Source organism: Eucyclogobius newberryi, unplaced genomic scaffold, assembly GCF_026437365.1.
Source record: "Eucyclogobius newberryi isolate DKJ021-1_F unplaced genomic scaffold, fEucNew1.0.hap1 SCAF_20, whole genome shotgun sequence".
NCBI lineage: Eukaryota > Metazoa > Chordata > Actinopteri > Gobiiformes > Gobiidae > Eucyclogobius > Eucyclogobius newberryi.
The window spans coordinates 5,727,977-5,745,861 of record NW_027315835.1 but is presented as its reverse complement, the minus strand read 5'-3'; the positions used below and the strand labels follow the sequence as shown (position 1 = coordinate 5,745,861).

Genomic DNA, 17,885 nt, shown 5'->3' with positions numbered 1-17,885 from the left:
GTTACAGTCTAATCTAGACGTTACAAATGCATGGATAAGTTTTTCAGCATCGCTTTTGGGCCGGATTCTTCTGATTTAATCTGTATTACACAAATGGAAATAGTCTGTTTTACAAGCTTGATTTGTATGAGCTTTAAATGAGAGCTCCAGGTCAAATAAGACTCCAAGGTTTCTTACAGTAGAACTGGAGGCTTCACTGACATTGTCCAGTGTGACTATCTGCTCAGATAGTCTCGTAGATGCTTAGGGCCACCACAATGACCTCGGTTTTTTCAGGGTTAAGAAGCAGAGGGTTAAGTGTCATCCAGGTTTTTATCTCCTTCACACAAGCACTAAGTCTGTCGACTTGATCGCTCTGATAGGTATTATAGCACTTCCTCTGCTATGCAGATGACAGTCTGCAGATGACAATCTGCACAGCAGTGGAAGTTAATGCCATGCTTTCTGATCATGTGACCTAACGGCAGCATGTAAAGAGGAAACGGAATTGGACCGAGTACTGACCCCTGTGGCACACCGTTTTCCCAGCGTTGCCATCTTTAAGACCGTCTCCTTCATGAGGCTCACCCGAGCTTCAGGACCAGACTCTTTCACAGCTCCAGGACCAGACTCTTTCACAGCTTCAGGACCAGACTCTTTCACAGCTCCAGGACCAGACTCTTTCACAGCTTCAGAACCAGACTTTTTCACTGCTCCAGGACCAGACTCTTTCACAGCTTCAGGACCAGACTCTTTCACAGCTTCAGGACCAGACTCTTTCACAGCTCCAGGACCAGACTCTTTCACAGCTCCAGGACCAGACTCTTTCACAGCTTCAGTACCAGACTTTTTCACTGCTCCAGAACCAGACTCTTTCACAGCTTCAGAACCAGACTCGTGTACAGCTTCAGTACCAGACTCTTTCACAGCTTCAGGACCAGACTCTGTCACAGCTTCAGTACCAGACTCTTTCACAGCTTTAGGACCAGACTCTTTCACTGCTTCAGGACCAGACTCTTTCACAGCTTCAGGACCAGACTCTTTCACAGCTTCAGGACCAGACTCTTTCACAGCTTCAGGACCAGACTCTTTCACAGCTCCAGGACCAGACTCTTTCACAGCTTCAGAACCAGACTTTTTCACTGCTCCAGGACCAGACTCTTTCACAGCTTCAGGACCAGACTCTTTCACAGCTTCAGGACCAGACTCTTTCACAGCTCCAGGACCAGACTCTTTCACAGCTCCAGGACCAGACTCTTTCACAGCTTCAGTACCAGACTTTTTCACTGCTCCAGAACCAGACTCTTTCACAGCTTCAGAACCAGACTCGTGTACAGCTTCAGTACCAGACTCTTTCACAGCTTCAGGACCAGACTCTGTCACAGCTTCAGTACCAGACTCTTTCACAGCTTTAGGACCAGACTCTTTCACTGCTTCAGGACCAGACTCTTTCACAGCTTCAGGACCAGACTCTTTCACAGCTCCAGGACCAGACTCTTTCACAGCTCCAGGACCAGACTCTTTCACAGCTTCAGGACCAGACTCTTTCACAGCTTCAGGACCAGACTCTTTCACTGCTTCAGGACCAGACTGTTTCACAGCTTCAGAACCAGACTCTTTCACAGCTCCAGGACCAGACTCTGTCACAGCTTCAGGACCAGACTCTTTCACAGCTCCAGGACCAGACTCTTTCACAGCTTTAAGACCAGACTCTTTCACTGCTTCAGGACCAGACTCTTTCACAGCTTCAGAACCAGACTCTTTCACAGCTTTAAGACCAGACTCTTTCACTGCTTCAGGACCAGACTCTTTCACAGCTTCAGGACCAGACTATTTCACAGCTTCAGAACCAGACTCTTTCACAGCTTCAGGACCAGACTCTTTCACAGCTTTAAGACCAGACTCTTTCACTGCTTCAGGACCAGACTCTTTCACAGCTTCAGAACCAGACTCTTGTACAGCTTCAGGACCAGACTCTTTCACAGCTCCAGGACCAGACTCTTTCACAGCTTCAGGACTGGACTCTTTCACAGCTTCAGGACCAGACTCTTTCACTGCTTCAGGACCTGACTCTTTCACAGCTTCAGGACCAGACTCTTTCACAGCTTCAGTTCCGGACTCTTTCACAACTTCAGGACCAGACTCTGTCACAGCTTCAGGACCAGACTCTTTCACAGCTCCAGAACCAGACTCTTTCACAGCTTCAGGACCAGACTCTTTCACAGCTCCAGAACCAGACTCTTTCACAGCTTCAGGACCAGACTCTTTCACAGCTCCAGAACCAGACTCTTTCACAGCTTCAGGACCAGACTCTGTCACAGCTCCAGAACCAGACTCTTTCACAGCTTTAGGACCAGACTCTGTCACAGCTTCAGGACCAGACTCTTTCACTGCTTCAGGACCAGACTCTGTCACAGCTTCCGGACCAGACTCTTTCACAGCTTCAGGACCAGACTCTTCAGGTTCGGTGACACTCCCTGCTCCAGCTCGTCGTATTATTCTAGCTGGCGTTTTCCCCCTCGAGACACAAATATCCGACCCGTGTCCGGTGTCTTTAAACGCCTGGAGGAAGTGGCCGGAGGCAACGGTGCGTTCAGGAACACGACCACCCAGCGCGAAACGACGCTTCTCTCGTGGCGCAGACAAGTTTATTAGGCTGGTTAAACGGTTCTGTGGCCGCAGCGTGAAAGACAGCTCATTCTCTCCTCATTTTACTGTTTGTTTGAAAGATTGTGCCACAGGTTTCATCGTTTCTTTAATAGACGATGTGCTAATCATAAACCGCAATGTGAAACTACCTTTAGGAATCAAAGACAATTAACTCATTCTTTTACATCTCATTCTCACATTTACTCACGTTTTTTGTGTGTCTACAATCTCCGCAATGCAATCGATGGCTTGCAATTCTTTCATTCGACAATGTTTTCAAAAGCAAAAATTTAGTGCAATTTAAAAAAAAATCAATCCCGTCTTGATAAAAAAATCCATTCAATATAATTTTAATTGATAAAACCTGTAGAAAATGGTCATAAAACTAATGGAAATGTCTGGTTTTGCAATTTATTCATAGTGAACAAGACGTTACTAAGCCTGAGTCATGCTTAATGAACAATACGCTTTTTCAAGGCAAATTAAAATGTTATTATAACATGGTATCAAAAACATAATTTACCTTAATAAACACGTTATGTCACGCTTCAATTTAATGATTGTATGTCGTGTTTGGACTTTAACTGTTTAAAATATGAGTTTATATTTACAAAATAACAGACACGTTAATTTAAGAAATATATTTATTTAAGATCATCTTTTTCTATTTTTCTCGCATGTTCCTTTCCCTTTCCCCCCCGTTTGTTTTCTTCCTTTCCTGTTTTAAATAAGCGGTGAAGTAAAGTCAGAACACTATTTTAAAGGTGCACTATGTTGTCTCCATGGAGATGTTATTTCTTTGCCTGGAATGTTCCGCAGTGTAAAACATTTAAATGTGTCGTGTAAATATCCAACAACGGCCGTGTTATAAAAAATAGAGGGAAAACCTGGGTCTGGGTTTTGTTTTTTATTTTATTTTATTTATTTGAATTGATTTGATTTGATTTGATATTTTTGTTCTGTTCTGAGACGTAACCATATATATATATAACCAGATATGGTCATTCTAGACATATAAGATTAACCTAAATGAGCACAAAAACGTGTCAAAATAAAACCCGTACTCAAACTGCAGAGGGCCCCGTGCACCACAGTTTGAGAAACACACACAAACGTTTGAAGCTACAGATGAATGAGATGGAGTCGGTTGTTGCAGTAACAGTCTGTCGTCGAGAGGAGGGACAGACACTCTCCACTTTGCTGCTCTAATCGCGTTCTACAATGTGATTACATCATAGTTTCAGGTCTTTAACTCAAATGTCCAAACGTATGATCCACAAATGATGAACTTTGTCATCACTTGTTTGGGATCGTTTGTCATTTTGTCTTAAAAGTCCTTTAAACCGACAACAATCTGCTCTTTGGAGTTGACGACACGATTGTGAAAACTGTGTTTCACGTTTGTTTATTTGTGCAGAGAAGAAGATGTGGAAGTTTGTGTCCAGTAATTACAGAGACGTGAACCGTAAACCAGGTCTGACGCTCTGGTCTCCAGCGAAACGGTCTCTAAAGACGAAAAGACTTCATGAGGAACTTATGAGGAAAACATATCTCAGGAAGAACAGACTGAGAAAAGAAGGAGAGCTGGTTTAGTCCTGGTTTGGTCCTGGTTTAGACCTGGTTTAGTCTTGGATTAGTTCTGGTTCAGGGAGAAGAGCAGGGGAGAAAGTACACAGCCCTGTGGAGCTCCTGTGCTGATAGTTCGAGTGTCTTAGACATTCTTCCCCAGCCGCACGCACTGCCTCCGATCCGTCAGGAAGTCAGTGCTCCCCCTGCGGGTGGAGTCAGTGCTCTCCCTGCAGGTGGAGTCAGTGCTCTCCCTGCAGGTGGAGTCAGTGCTCTCCCTGCAGGTGGAGTCAGTGCTCCCCCTGCAGGTGGAGTCAGAGGCAGAGGTGGCCACAGTGGGGAAGGGGTTGTCAAATCTGCAGTAGAAGGTACAGAGTTGCTGGACCAGTTTTCGGTCGTCTGCAGCGTGGGGGTTCTGGGCTTGTAGTTGGTGAGAAGCCGGAGCCCTCTCCAAACAGAGGCAGGGTTGTTGTCGGAGAACTGCTGCTTCAGACACGTACTGTACTGAGATCGAGCTCTCGACACCTCGCTGCTTATTTGGGTTCCGCATCATCAAGTGATAAACTCTCCTCTCTTTTCTCATCTCTTCGTTCGCAGGAGGAAACTGAGCAGCTGAACGTGATCCTGCACCGGCCTGAGCGACTGCAGCGTCCCCGTTGAAATACTGCAGTGCTTCATGCAGTACTTTGTGCAGCACTCCGAGGATGAGGTTCAAATACTCCATCCCCGTTGTGTTTGTGCTGGCACTGGTCATCATCGAGAAGGAGAACAAGATCATATCCAGGTGGGGGCGCTAGAGGCTTTAAGATGTACATTTGTGTTCATATATTTGTACGTACAGCGGGGTAAACAATCAAATGTTGCTTTCACTGATAATAGTTCATTTTCATTTACCCTTCGTTACAAAAACCCTGGACATTTAAAGCGCCCTCTACAGCTCGGACGACTCATTGAAATAAAATACAATTAAGATAAATACATTTTGAAATTTACTAAAAAATGATAAAACATGTTATCACAGTTTAAAGGTTCATAATTTCACTTCTTTTTAGTGATCAATAAAATGTATACAGATATATACAGTTTCATGTGTAGTATTTTTAAAAACGTATTTATCTAAAGTATCTCTCCTTCTGTTTTTCAGGGTGTCAGACAAACTCGCCCTGAAGCAGCCTCAGCTCAGCCTCCCGCCCGACTCCGCCCTCCAAATCCTGCTCAAACCCAACCAGAACGCCTCCTTGACCTTCCACCCCAGGACGAGCGCGCCCGTCTTCACCCTCATGAAACGGCGTCTGGAGAACTACAACAACACCCGCCAAAGCCCGCCCAAGGCCAGCACCAAGCACAAACACATCCTGCTGCTGGCCACGACTCGGACCGGCTCCTCGTTCGCCGGCGAGTTCTTCAACCAACAGGGCGACAACATGTTCTACCTCTTCGAACCGCTCTGGCACGTGGAGAAGATGCTGACGCTGGAGGGCGGCGGCACCAACGCCACAGCCTCGGCCAGGGCGTACCGCGACGTGCTGCGCCGGCTGTTCCAGTGCGACTTCTCGCTGCTGGAGAGCTTCATTGAACCGCCGCCCGTCGACCACGTCACCGCCAACCTTTTCCGACGGTGGTCCAGCAGTTCGTTGTGCGCGGAGTCGGTCTGCAGCCCGTTCGTCCAGGGAGACTTTGAGAAATTCCACTGCAAGACGAGAAAATGCGGAGCCCTTAATTTGACGTTGGCTTCGCAGTCGTGTTTGCGAAAGGAGCACAGGGCGATCAAGTCGGTCCGTGTTCGCCAACTGGAGACGCTGCGGCCGCTGGCAGAGGACCCGCGGCTGGACGTGAAGTTCATTCAGCTGGTGCGCGATCCGAGAGCGGTGCTGGCGTCTCGAATGGTCGCCTTCGAGAAGTACAAGAACTGGAAAGAGTGGGCGACGCAAGGCAAGGTTCCCCTGGACGACGACGAGGTGCGAAAGCTCAGGGGCAACTGCGACAACATCAGAACGTCGGCGCAGATCGGGCTGAAGCGACCCAAGTGGCTACGCGGGCGCTACATGCTCGTGCGCTACGAGGACATCGCCCGGTTCCCCATGAGGAAAGCGGCGGAGATGTACGCCTTCGCCGGGATCCCGTTCACGCCGCGGGTGAAGGCGTGGATCGCGAGGAACACGCAGGTCTCGCAGGCGGAGGCGAGCGGCGTCTACTCGCTGCAGAGGAACTCGTCCGAGCACGTGGAGAAGTGGAGGTTCAGCTTGCCGTTCAAAGTGGCGCAGGTCGTGCAGAAGGTTTGTCGGCCGACGCTGAAGCTGTTCGGATACAAAGTGGTCAACAGTGAGAAGATGCTCACGGACAGATCGATTAGCCTGATCGAAGACAAGGTTTTCAACTCTTTATAGACTTTTGAAGAACTCTTTTTTTTAGATAAACTGTATTTATAATGTCGCTGGTTCAGATGTGTATTTAAAGACTTTATTTAAAGGGTCAATGCAAAACCTTTCTGAAGGTTACGCCACTTGCTCGTCTTCGTGGTTGTTGTTCTGCCCGGAATGTTCCACAGGAAGTGACATCACACCAGGGACACTCGTTCCAGTCAAAGTTTATGCAGGATTTACACAAAGAAACAACTTTATTTTTGACTTTCTAAACATTAATTCAACAAAATAAAGTCGCTCTCATATATTTAAAAAAAAAAAAGTGACATTAGATGAGTTTTGGCCCAGTGTTTACTGGGTAATTTCCTTCTGTGATGTCATCACTTACAAACAGGAAGTCACATCCTAAACGTAAAAAAACGTGAAATTCTAATACTTTTTTAGCCCAATTTGAAATATATTAATCTAACTGCATTTTAGTTCGGTGAGTCGTCTGACCTGTAGAGGGCGCTTTAACTAGAACCACATTTTGTCTGATTTGCGCTATTTCCTTGGTATTATTTTTCGATTGAGTCATTAACGTAACGCACTGGTGACACAGAAACTCGGAGAAAACGTCACTTCGAGGTCCGAGTCCCGATCGCCGAGGACGACTCAAACACTGTAGACCGTTAGTAGACTGGTTAGTAGTTAGTAGATAGTAGATAGATAGTTGTGTGAGTGACATAAAAGTCGTTCAAAAATGACCACGACTCATGTTCTCCTCCGCCGTCCACAGAGACGTTCGATGACATCGTGGAACATTCCGGGCCGAGGAGACGAGCGGGCGGCCGACCCGGCACCAGAAAGGTTACGCAATACTTGACCGTGCCTCCCTGTTGCGTCGGCGTGGCGATGTAACGTCCGTTTTGCACTCTGCTTAGTCCAAAAATGCTGTTTGAGGAAAGGGCGGCGACCATAATGAGGCGCTGATAAGAGAAACGCTGCTTCCTGTTAGATTTTACGCTCCCGAAACGCGAAACGCAGCGACGCCAAAGAAAACGAGAAGTGCACACTGGACCGGACGAGTACAGACGAAACGTTGCTGATTGGAAAGTTTGTCTTTTTGCGCTGTTTTTTTACTCAAATGTCCCTGGATTCAATACGATCGTCACAATATCACCATTTTGGGATGACAGTCTGCGATGTATGACTATTTTATAAAGAAACAAACAGTATTTCTTTGATAAAACGCAACACGTGCATCTTGACCAGGTCCGTAATCGCGACTCGGCTTTCCACTTCCTGTTTAAGGCGACGTTTTGAGCTTCTCATCGCTCCGAAACCCAAGATTGAGTCATCGAAGCTTAACATTGACTGTTGTGTTTAATGTTTGCTCAAAAGTCTTGCGCCACAGTGTGATGAATGTGCTCGACAGCAGTGACCTTGCAGTGACCTTGCAGTGACCTTGCAGTGACCTTGCAGTGACCTTGCAGTGACCTTGCTGCTTATCCGGTTGTTAGTTTTGGCTATTGCGTCGCCGTGTATGTTTGGCACGCTTCAAAGTGACGCTGTGTCGCTTTCAGGAGGTGGAAAGTCAACCGCGTGATTTCATGGGGATTTAAGTCCGCTGATTGTGAGGATTTGTGTTTTTATACGTTTTTTAAGTAATAAAAAGATCCAAAATTGAAAAAACAACAACAAAATGTATCTATTTTTGGTTGAAAAGTCAAACTTGGTTGGAGCGTTAAATGCAAGGCATGTATGAGTTTTATTTAAGATTGCATAAACATTGCCCAAATTCAAGGTTCAAAAAGGAAAACAACTGTGGAATTTATCATTTGATGAAGTTGTTTTTGTTATTATGTGTCCTGTTTTACCTTTTTTACCTTTATAGAGGGACCAGGTTGTGTTCTAGATGTTCTAAAGGCAGATTATCTCTATTTTGGCTAAAGAAAAAACAGCACATTGACCTTTTTACTGTTCAAAGTGGTCAAAAACAGTGGCAGGAACTTTTTTCGGGTCAAGGGGACGTCTGGTCACCCTCCATCTTCATCCAAAGTCCGAATGAGCTTCTCTCTTCAGGTTTCGAGTTCCACCGACTGAAACATTTGACCAAAACCAGTGGGAATAAAGCTCGCCGATCGGAAAAACACCTCGGCAAACTCCCGACAGCCAATCACGACGCAGCGCCAACCTCCCATCGACATTGTTTTCCCCCTTTCTCATGTTTTAAGCTCCAAAGGGAAAACACAAGCGGGCCTCTGTATCTTTGCACATGTCGCACCTGTAAACCGACTCGTTTCGACTCTCGGGGGGCCCCCAGCTCGCCCCGCCGGCCTTTGACCCCGCCTTGGGACGCTCCGACTGCAGCTGGTTTGCGGGACGGTGCAACGTTTGTCGTCACCTCCGTGTCTGTTGATTCTGGACGAGGCCGCGGAGGTAAAGGACGCTCGGGGTCTCGTGGCAGGTCAAAAGGAAACGTGTGAGAACGCCGGAGATGTAAAAGAGAAAAGAAAAGGATATAAATGCAATAAAGAAAAGTATTGATTGTTTTTGTTTTTTGTGCTTTCTTAAATTCTGAATGAATAGTATTTACATGCACATTCTCCATCTCTGTCCTCCCTGTTTTCTCTCTCTCTCTTCACTTTTTCACACTCTTTCTCCTGCTGTCTCCCCCACTCTCTCTTTTCCTACACCTCTCTCTCTCTCTTCTCTCTCCTTCTTCTCATTTTCTCCTTTCTTCCTTCTCCCTGTCACTCTATCAACCCTTCCCCCGTCTCCCCCTTCTCCTTTCTCTATTTTACACCCCTCTTCTCTCTCTTCCTCTTTCGTTCCTCACTCTCTTGTACTCCTTCTCCAGCTCTCCATCTCCTTTCTCTCTCTCTGTCTTCTCTCGTGCTCCTCCCTCACTCCTTTTCTCTCTCTCTCTCCTCCCTCACTTCATTTCTCTCTCTCCTCTCTTCTCCCTCCCTCCTTCTCTCTCTCCTCCCTCCCTCCTTTCCTCTCTCCTCCTCTCCTCTCCTCCCCTCCCCCCTCAGGAGGGCGGTGTGTGGAGGCAGCTCCTTGCTGTTTACCACTGCGGTGCTGTCTATTTCAGGAGACGCTCACCCAGTAATTAGCCCCAAGCCGACATGGTGTGGTCCCAGTCATTTTGGTTCCACCTGACTCCGCCCACCTGACTCCACCCAGACACGGAGCGTTCTCAACCGCTCGACAATGCACTTTTTACTCTTTATTTCACCATTTCAATCATTCAAATTCAGTCTTTTACAAACAAAAAAACAGTTTGCACTAAACTCAGGAGGAAAGGGCCCCCGGGTTCAGTCGTGATTTGATTTATGAATTGTATTGTAGTTTTTAATAAGAAATAAAATCAAGGGCTAATGGACATGGACTAAACCTGAGGGCCGGGACACTAAAGTGGCCCAGTGCATAAACCAAAGCGAAGTCTCTTTTAATTTCCATAAACCCGGGTCACATGTGGCTCACGATGGAGAGAAGACGCCCTGATGCCAAAGACAACTTTGTGGCCCAAACTTGATGAGGGGCCCAGGGTTTGCGGGGCCCAGGGTTTGCGGGGCCCTTCGGTGGGTGCGGGTCGAGCGTTTGTGTCCACATGTTGGAACATTCATGGACCTTATCGACATGTTCTGACCAGAGCAGGAGACGTGGGCCCGTCAGTGTCCTGAGGTCCTTATGTGGGCCGGTCTGTGGGACCAGTCCAAGTCTGAGGAAAATATAGCACAGACACACACACACTCACACACACACACACAGACACACACAGACACACACACACACAGGAACACACACACACAAACACACACACAGACACACACACACACACACACACAGGAACACACACACCTCATTGAAGTGCACAAGGGCCAGCAAGAAGGTACTGGGACAGTCCACACTTAAGATAATTTACGTTATGTATTTAATTTATTTATCAGACAAATACCTGTAACATATCGTAATAACATGTCGATTATTTTCTGAATTGGCCCAAAAGAAAGAAGAACTGTGTTTTAACATTTTACAGTGTCGTTTACCTGGACAATCACATATTTATTGAACATGTTATCAGCTTGTTAAGCCATTCTCCACTGTTGTATCCCGATAGCGCTCACTGCTAAGTCGCTAACGTACAACCGCCGCGCTGGTCCAGAGAAGACCACGCGGTTCATGGGGTCTTAAATGTGCTCTAAACTCACATTATCCACGATCACAGTCACGTTCAGGTGGATCATCACGAGCGCAGACCAGCTCATGGGGTCTTAAATGTGCTCTAAACTCACATTATCCACGATCACGTTCTCGTTCAGCTGGATCATCCCGAGCGCAGACCTGACACGTACACATTCCTCTGCGGCTCATTTGTCTGACTCCAGATTTATGTTCACCTCGCGGCTCGATGCGGCTCCGATTTTTACGAGGATTTTTAAAGACACGTCTGGATTATCCCAATTTTCTCTGCGCGTCACCGCGGAGACGCAGAGATGTTTGTCATAGGGACGATCGCTGATTTCAGAGGTTTGTTGTTGTTTTGTCTGACACGAAAGCGCCTGACGAGTTTGAAGCTTCACGTGTGACTTTGTGTTTCCGCATCCAAACAAAAAACGTTGAGGCGGCGATACAAAACGAGAAAACCAGAACCGTTAATGACGTTGGTCGCGCGTCATGTTGTGTCTCTTCGTGGTCCCAGGACTTTTGTAAAGCCCAAAATCACAATGTTCGCGTGTCTGTGTAAAGAAGAGCGCCCCCTGTGTCTGTGTGAGGAAGAGCGCCCCCTGTGTCTGTGTAAAGAAGAGCGCCCCCTGTGTCTGTGTGAGGAAGAGCGCCCCCTGTGTCTGTGTAAAGAAGAGCGCCCCCTGTGTCTGTGTGAGGAAGAGCGCCCCCTGTGTCTGTGTAAAGAAGAGCGCCCCCTGTGTCTGTGTGAGGAAGAGCGCCCCCTGTGTCTGTGTAAAGAAGAGCGCCCCCTGTGTCTGTGTGAGGAAGAGCGCCCCCTGTGTCTGTGTAAAGAAGAGCGCCCCCTGTGTCTGTGTGAGGAAGAGCGCCCCCTGTGTCTGTGTGAGGAAGAGCGCCCCCTGTGTCTGTGTAAAGAAGAGCACCCCCTGTGTCTGTGTGAGGAAGAGCGCCCCCTGTGTCTGTGTAAAGAAGAGCGCCCCCTGTGTCTGTGTGTGGAAGAGGGCCCCCTGTGTCTGTGTAAAGAAGAGCGCCCCCTGTGTCTGTGTAAAGAAGAGCGCCCCCTGTGTCTGTGTAAGGAAGAGCGCCCCCTGTGTCTGTGTAAAGAAGAGCGCCCCCTGTGTCTGTGTGAGGAAGAGCGCCCCCTGTGTCTGTGTGAGGAAGAGCGCCCCCTGTGTCTGTGTAAAGAAGAGCGCCCCCTGTGTCTGTGTAAGGAAGAGCGCCCCCTGTGTTTGTGTAAAGAAGAGCGCCCCCTGTCTCTGTGTAAAGAAGAGCGCCCCCTGTGTCTGTGTGCGGAAGAGCGCCCCCTGTGAAGAAGAGAGGAGAACCACAGGAGATCCTACTCCCACGGACTGAACCTGGTCCAAACCAGGATTGAACCAGGATTAAACCAGGACTAAACCAGGACTAAACCAGGACTAAACCAGGAATAAACCAGGACTAAACCAGGGCTGAACGAGGACTGAACCAGGACTAAACCAGGACTAAACCATGACTAAAGCAGGATGGACATGCTGTGGATGGTCCAGGTCCGGTCAAAATCTCTCTTAAAGGTCCTTAATTAAAACACTTGATATTTTACAGAAACATGTAAAACCATTACATATGGAAGATCTTATGTTTTTGTGTGTCTTTCCTCTGATAAACCACCGAACGCTGAATTTAAGGTCCTAAATTGAACTTTTGATCCACAAAAACTGGAACCAAAACACATTTAAAAGCAAATTAAGTTATTGCAAGTTTCCACCCAAACACTGACAAAGGCGATAACTGTTACATATTGTCTATACATCCTGTTTTTATGCACGTTTTATCGTTCCCACAGGAGTTAAACATGTTCCACACTCCAAACAGCGTGATCGTGGCTGTCTGTCGGCATTTATAACAATAATAGACGACTAAATACATTTAAGCATCATCCATAAGGGGCGGTTGTTATGGCGCCGCGGGGCCCGGTCGGCTCGCGTCACGCTGGCTCCACGAAAAAGCGCTCGTAAACGAGCGTCGACTGCAGTTTGACGACTTGGATCAAAGCCGGCGTTTGTCAAACAGGACGTGGGGAGAAGCCGGTCGAAATGTGAACGTCTGCTCGTTAAACACTTTTCATAACGTACATGTAGCGGGATAATTGTGCTGCGCGTAATGAGAAACAGGCCTGTGCGCGCTCCGGTGGCGCAGGGTTCCGTTTGTGTGGGAAAAGTGAATCCACTGCAGCCATCGTTTTCCCCGTTTGTCCTTTGCATTGTTTGCCGTGAACGCCATTTGAACAAAGAACGGGTCAAATGATGGTTTATGGAGTAGAAGAAGTCCAGATTTCTCCCTGCTAAGTGTCCGTCGTCGCCCCCGGCTGTCTCCGGACGGGAAACCGTTGCCGATATCGACTCGAAGAAAACTCCTCTGAGAAACCCTGGTCAAGAATGCCAGTTTAGCATAATATGTGTATTTTAAAGGCAAAAAAGCTAATTAAAGTTGATTTTGTTTTGTGTAAATGAACTCCGGGATGTTTTAGGAAATAAAAATACAACTTAAAAAGATATTAGGCAGTGTTTGCATCTCAAAAATCTTTTAAAATAGTCAAAAAGTGCTCAAAAAGGCTCATGTTTAAAAAAGCAATTTTTTTTATATAAATTATTTTCTTGCCGTGTGACATGAAGATTTTGGACATTGTAACAGAATAATCAGTTTTTTGAAGTGACCGTCGTCGCCCCCTGCTGTCTCCGGACGGGAAACCTGCAACATTTGACAACATGAACTCGAAGACAACTCCTCTGAGAAACCCTGGTCAAAAAAGCCTTCTCATCAAGTTTTATTTTTTTTATATGGGGTTGTTTTAGGAAATAAAACTAAAACTTAAAAAGATAATAGGCAGTTTTTTGCAAGAGAAAAAAAGAACACAATTCATTACAAAATCTTTTTAAAAAGGCAAAAGGTGCTAAAAAATATCGAGTGGAGAAGAAGACATTTGTAATAGAGCAAAGAAAACATTTATTTTTTAAGTTTCAGTGTTTGTTTGTTTAATATTACTTTTACATTTATTTTCTTGTCACATGACATGACATTTTGGACATGTCCGTAGTGTCTTTTATGAATGGCAGGCGTCACTATCAGCTGGCTTTTTCCAGCTTGACATTTTCTCCTAAGAACACAATTATAGCCATGGAATAAAATGGCTGAATAGTGTCTTTTTCCACGATTGGAATGAGCTTTTTAACGGGAGTGCCCCAATGTGGCCCACCGCACAATAAAGCGCTTGTCACACCAGGAAATAGACGTCCATTTGCAGCTCGTTTTAGATTCTGCACCGCTCGGAGTTCTGTCTGAGCGTCCGACTTTAACTGACTGACCACGACAGGATCTGTGCAAACGAGCAGGAAAACAATGATGGTGATTATGTGGCTGGAGAAAGAGATGTTTGCTGACCTCAAATACGACTCAATTACTACGGACAAAACAATTCAATTAAGGCGAGTTTGAGGTTGTTTGATTAGGTTTAAGACTTCGTTCATTTGTACTGGTTCTGTCCTGGTTCTGTCCTGGTTCAGTCCTGGTTTAGTCCTGGTTCTGTCCTGGTTTAGTCCTGGTTCAGTCCTGGTTCTGTCCTGGTTCGGTCCTGGTTCTGTCCTGGTTCTGTCCTGGTTCTGTCCTGGTTCTTTCCTGGTTCTGTCCTGGTTTAGTCCTGGTTCAGTCCTGGTTCGGTCCTGGTTCGGTCCTGGTTCGGTCCTGGTTCGGTCCTGGTTCAGTCCTGGTTCAGTCCTGGTTCGGTCCTGGTTCAGTCCTGGTTCGGTCCTGGTTCGGTCCTGGTTCGGTCCTGGTTCAGTCCCGGTTCAGTCCCGGTTTAGTCCCGGTTTAGTCCCGGTTCGGTCCTGGTTCGGTCCTGGTTTGGTTTAGTCCTGGTTTGGTCCTGGTTCGGTCCTGGTTCGGTCCTGGTTTGGTTTAGTCCTGGTTTAGTCCTGGTTTAGTCCTGGTTCAGTCCTGGTTCGGTCCTGGTTCAGTCCTGGTTTGGTTTAGTCCTGGTTTAGTCCTGGTTCAGTCCTGGTTCGGTCCTGGTTTGGTTTAGTCCTGGTTTGGTCCTGGTTCGGTCCTGGTTCGGTCCTGGTTTGGTTTAGTCCTGGTTTAGTCCTGGTTTAGTCCTGGTTCAGTCCTGGTTCAGTCCTGGTTCTGTCCTGGTTCAGTCCTGGTTCGGTCCTGGTTCAGTCCTGGTTCAGTCCTGGTTCTGTCCTGGTTCAGTCCTGGTTCAGTCCTGGTTCAGTCCTGGTTCAGTCCTGGTTCAGTCCTTGTTTACTCCTGGTTCAGTCCTGGTTCGGTCCTGGTTTGGTTTAGTCCTGGTTTAGTCCTGGTTTAGTCCTGGTTCAGTCCTGGTTCAGTCCTGGTTCGGTCCTGGTTCAGTCCTGGTTCTGTCCTGGTTCAGTCCTGGTTTAGTCCTGGTTCAGTCCTGGTTCAGTCCTGGTTCGGTCCTGGTTCAGTCCTGGTTTGGTTTAGTCCTGGTTTAGTCCTGGTTCAGTCCTGGTTTGGTCCTGGTTTGGTTTAGTCCTGGTTTAGTCCTGGTTTGATGCTGGTTTAGTCCTGGTTCTGTCCTGGTTCGGTCCTGGTTCTGTCCTGGTTCAGTCCTGGTTCAGTCCTGGTTTAGTCCTGGTTCAGTCCTGGTTGGGTCCTGGTTCGGTCCTGGTTCAGTCCTGGTTTGGTTTAGTCCTGGTTTAGTCCTGGTTCAGTCCTGGTTCGGTCCTGGTTTGGTTTAGTCCTGGTTTAGTCCTGGTTCAGACCTGGTTTAGTCCTGGTTTAGTCCTGGTTCAGTCTTTGTTCGGTCCTGGTTCAGACCTGGTTCAGTCCTGGTTTGGTCCTGGTTTGGTTTAGTCCTGGTTTAGTCCTGGTTTAGTCCTGGTTTGATCCTGGTTTAGTCCTGGTTCGGTCCTGGTTCTGTCCTGGTTCGGTCCTGGTTCTGTCCTGGTTCTGTCCTGGTTCAGTCCTGGTTTGGTCCTGGTTCAGACCTGGTTTAGTCCTGGTTTAGTCCTGGTTCAGTCTTTGTTCGGTCCTGGTTCAGACCTGGTTCAGTCCTGGTTTGGTCCTGGTTTGGTTTAGTCCTGGTTTAGTCCTGGTTTAGTCCTGGTTTGATCCTGGTTTAGTCCTGGTTCGGTCCTGGTTCTGTCCTGGTTCGGTCCTGGTTCTGTCCTGGTTCTGTCCTGGTTCAGACCTGGTTCAATCCTGGTTTGGTCCTGGTTTGGTTTAGTCCTGGTTTAGTCCTGGTTTGATCCTGGTTTAGTCCTGGTTCAGTTCTGACAATTCAAGTAAAAATATTGTTGAGGCAAAAACAACTAAAATCTGAAACCCAATTATCCTTCTGACTTTATAATTGATCATTCATGTGTTTTTAATGATCAGACGCTGCAGGTGAATCTGAAAGTTTAATTTTTTTTTACATATTTTCTCACAAATGTAAAAAATAAATAAATATACATTACACAAGCCTCTCCTTGAACCGACATCTTAACGTGGTGGAGGGGTTTGAGTGCCCGAATGATCCCGGGAGCTATGTTGTCGGGGGCTTCATGCCCCTGGTAGGGTCTCCCAAGGCAAACAGGTCCTAGGTGACGGGTCAGACAAAGATCGGTTCAGAAGCCCTCTATGATGACAACACAAACAAGGCAGTTTACGTCGCCCGGATCGGCGTCACCGGGGCCCCATCCTGGAGCCAGGCCTGGGATGGGTGCTCCATGGCGAGCCTGGTGGCCGGGTCTTACCCCACGGGGCCCGGCCGGGCACAGCCCGAAAGAGCGACGTGGGGCCGCCTCCCGTGGGCCCACCACCCGCAGGAGGATCCATAAGGGGCCGGTGCAGAGAGATCTGGGCGGCAGTCGACGGCAGGGGCCTCGGCGACCAGATCTCCAGACACAGAGACCAACTCTGGGGACATGGAATGTCACCTCGCTGGGGGGGAAAGAGCCTGAGCTTGTGCGGGAGGTTGAGCGATACCGACTAGATATAGTCGGCCTCACCTCCACGCACAGTTTGGGCTCTGGAACCCATCTCCTCGAGAGGGGCTGGACGCTCCACTTCTCTGGTGTTGCCCGCGGGGAGAGGCGGCGGGCTGGTGTGGGCTTGCTTATAGCCCCTCAGCTCAGCCGCCACGTGTTGGAGTTTACCCCGGTGAACGAGAGGGTTGCGTCCCTCCGCCTTCGGGTGGGGGACAGGTCTCTCACTGTTGTGGCGGCCTACGGGCCGAACAATAGTGCAGAGTACCCGGCCTTCTTGGAGTCCTTGGGAGGGGTACTGGACAGTGCACCGACCGGGGACTCCGTTGTTCTACTGGGGGACTTCAACGCCCACGTGGGCAATGACAGTGACACCTGGAGAGGGGTGATCGGGAAGAACGGCTTCCCCGATCTGAACCCGAGCGGTGTTCAGTTATTGGACTTCTGTGCTAGCCACGGATTGTCCATAACGAACACCATGTTCAAGCACAAGGGTGTTCATCAGTGCACATGGCACCAGGACACCCTAGGCCGGAGGTCAATGATCGACTTTGTTGTCGTGTCATCAGACCTCCGGCCGCGTGTCTTGGACACTCGGGTGAAGAGAGGGCAGAGTTGTCAACCGATCACCACCTGGTGGTGAGTTGGATCCGCTGGCGGAGGAGGAAGCCGGACAGACTTGGCAGACCCAAGCGCATTGTGAGGGTCTGTTGGGAACGTCTAGTGGAGCCCTCTGTCAGTAGGGTATTCAACTCGCACCTCCGGGAGAGCTTCTCCCATGTCCCGGGGGAGGTTGGGGACATTGAGTCCGAGTGGACCATGTTCTCCGCCTCCATTGTTGATGCGGCTGCTCGGAGCTGTGGTCGCAAGGTCTCCGGTGCCTGTCGTGGCGGCAACCCCCGAACCCGGTGGTGGACACCGGAAGTAAGGGATGCCGTCAGACTGAAGAAGGAGGCCTATCAGGCCACTCTGGCTTGTAGGTCTCCGGAGGTCATCGAGGGGTATCGGCAGGCCAAGCGAGCCGCGGCTCGTGCTGTCGCAGAGGCAAAAACCCGGATCCCCCCGGAGGAGTTAGAGGAAGTGTCTGGGGAGAAGGAAGTCTGGGAGTCCCTGCTCAGACTGCTGCCCCCGCGACCCGGCCCCGGATAAAGCGGCAGAAGATGGATGGATGGATGGATATTACACAACATGT

General features: G+C 48.4%; 1 protein-coding gene across 1 annotated transcript; it reads left to right on the top strand.

Moving 5' to 3' along the window:
- The first annotated feature begins 4,804 nt into the window (after positions 1-4,804).
- LOC140369066 (carbohydrate sulfotransferase 3-like) lies at positions 4,805-6,836 on the top strand. The gene is made up of 2 exons (XM_072456294.1): positions 4,805-4,978; positions 5,339-6,836. The coding sequence occupies exons 1-2, from the start codon at positions 4,899-4,901 to the stop codon at positions 6,579-6,581; spliced, it is 1,323 nt and encodes a 440-aa protein (XP_072312395.1). The 5' UTR covers positions 4,805-4,898; the 3' UTR covers positions 6,582-6,836.
- The last annotated feature ends 11,049 nt before the right edge of the window (positions 6,837-17,885 follow it).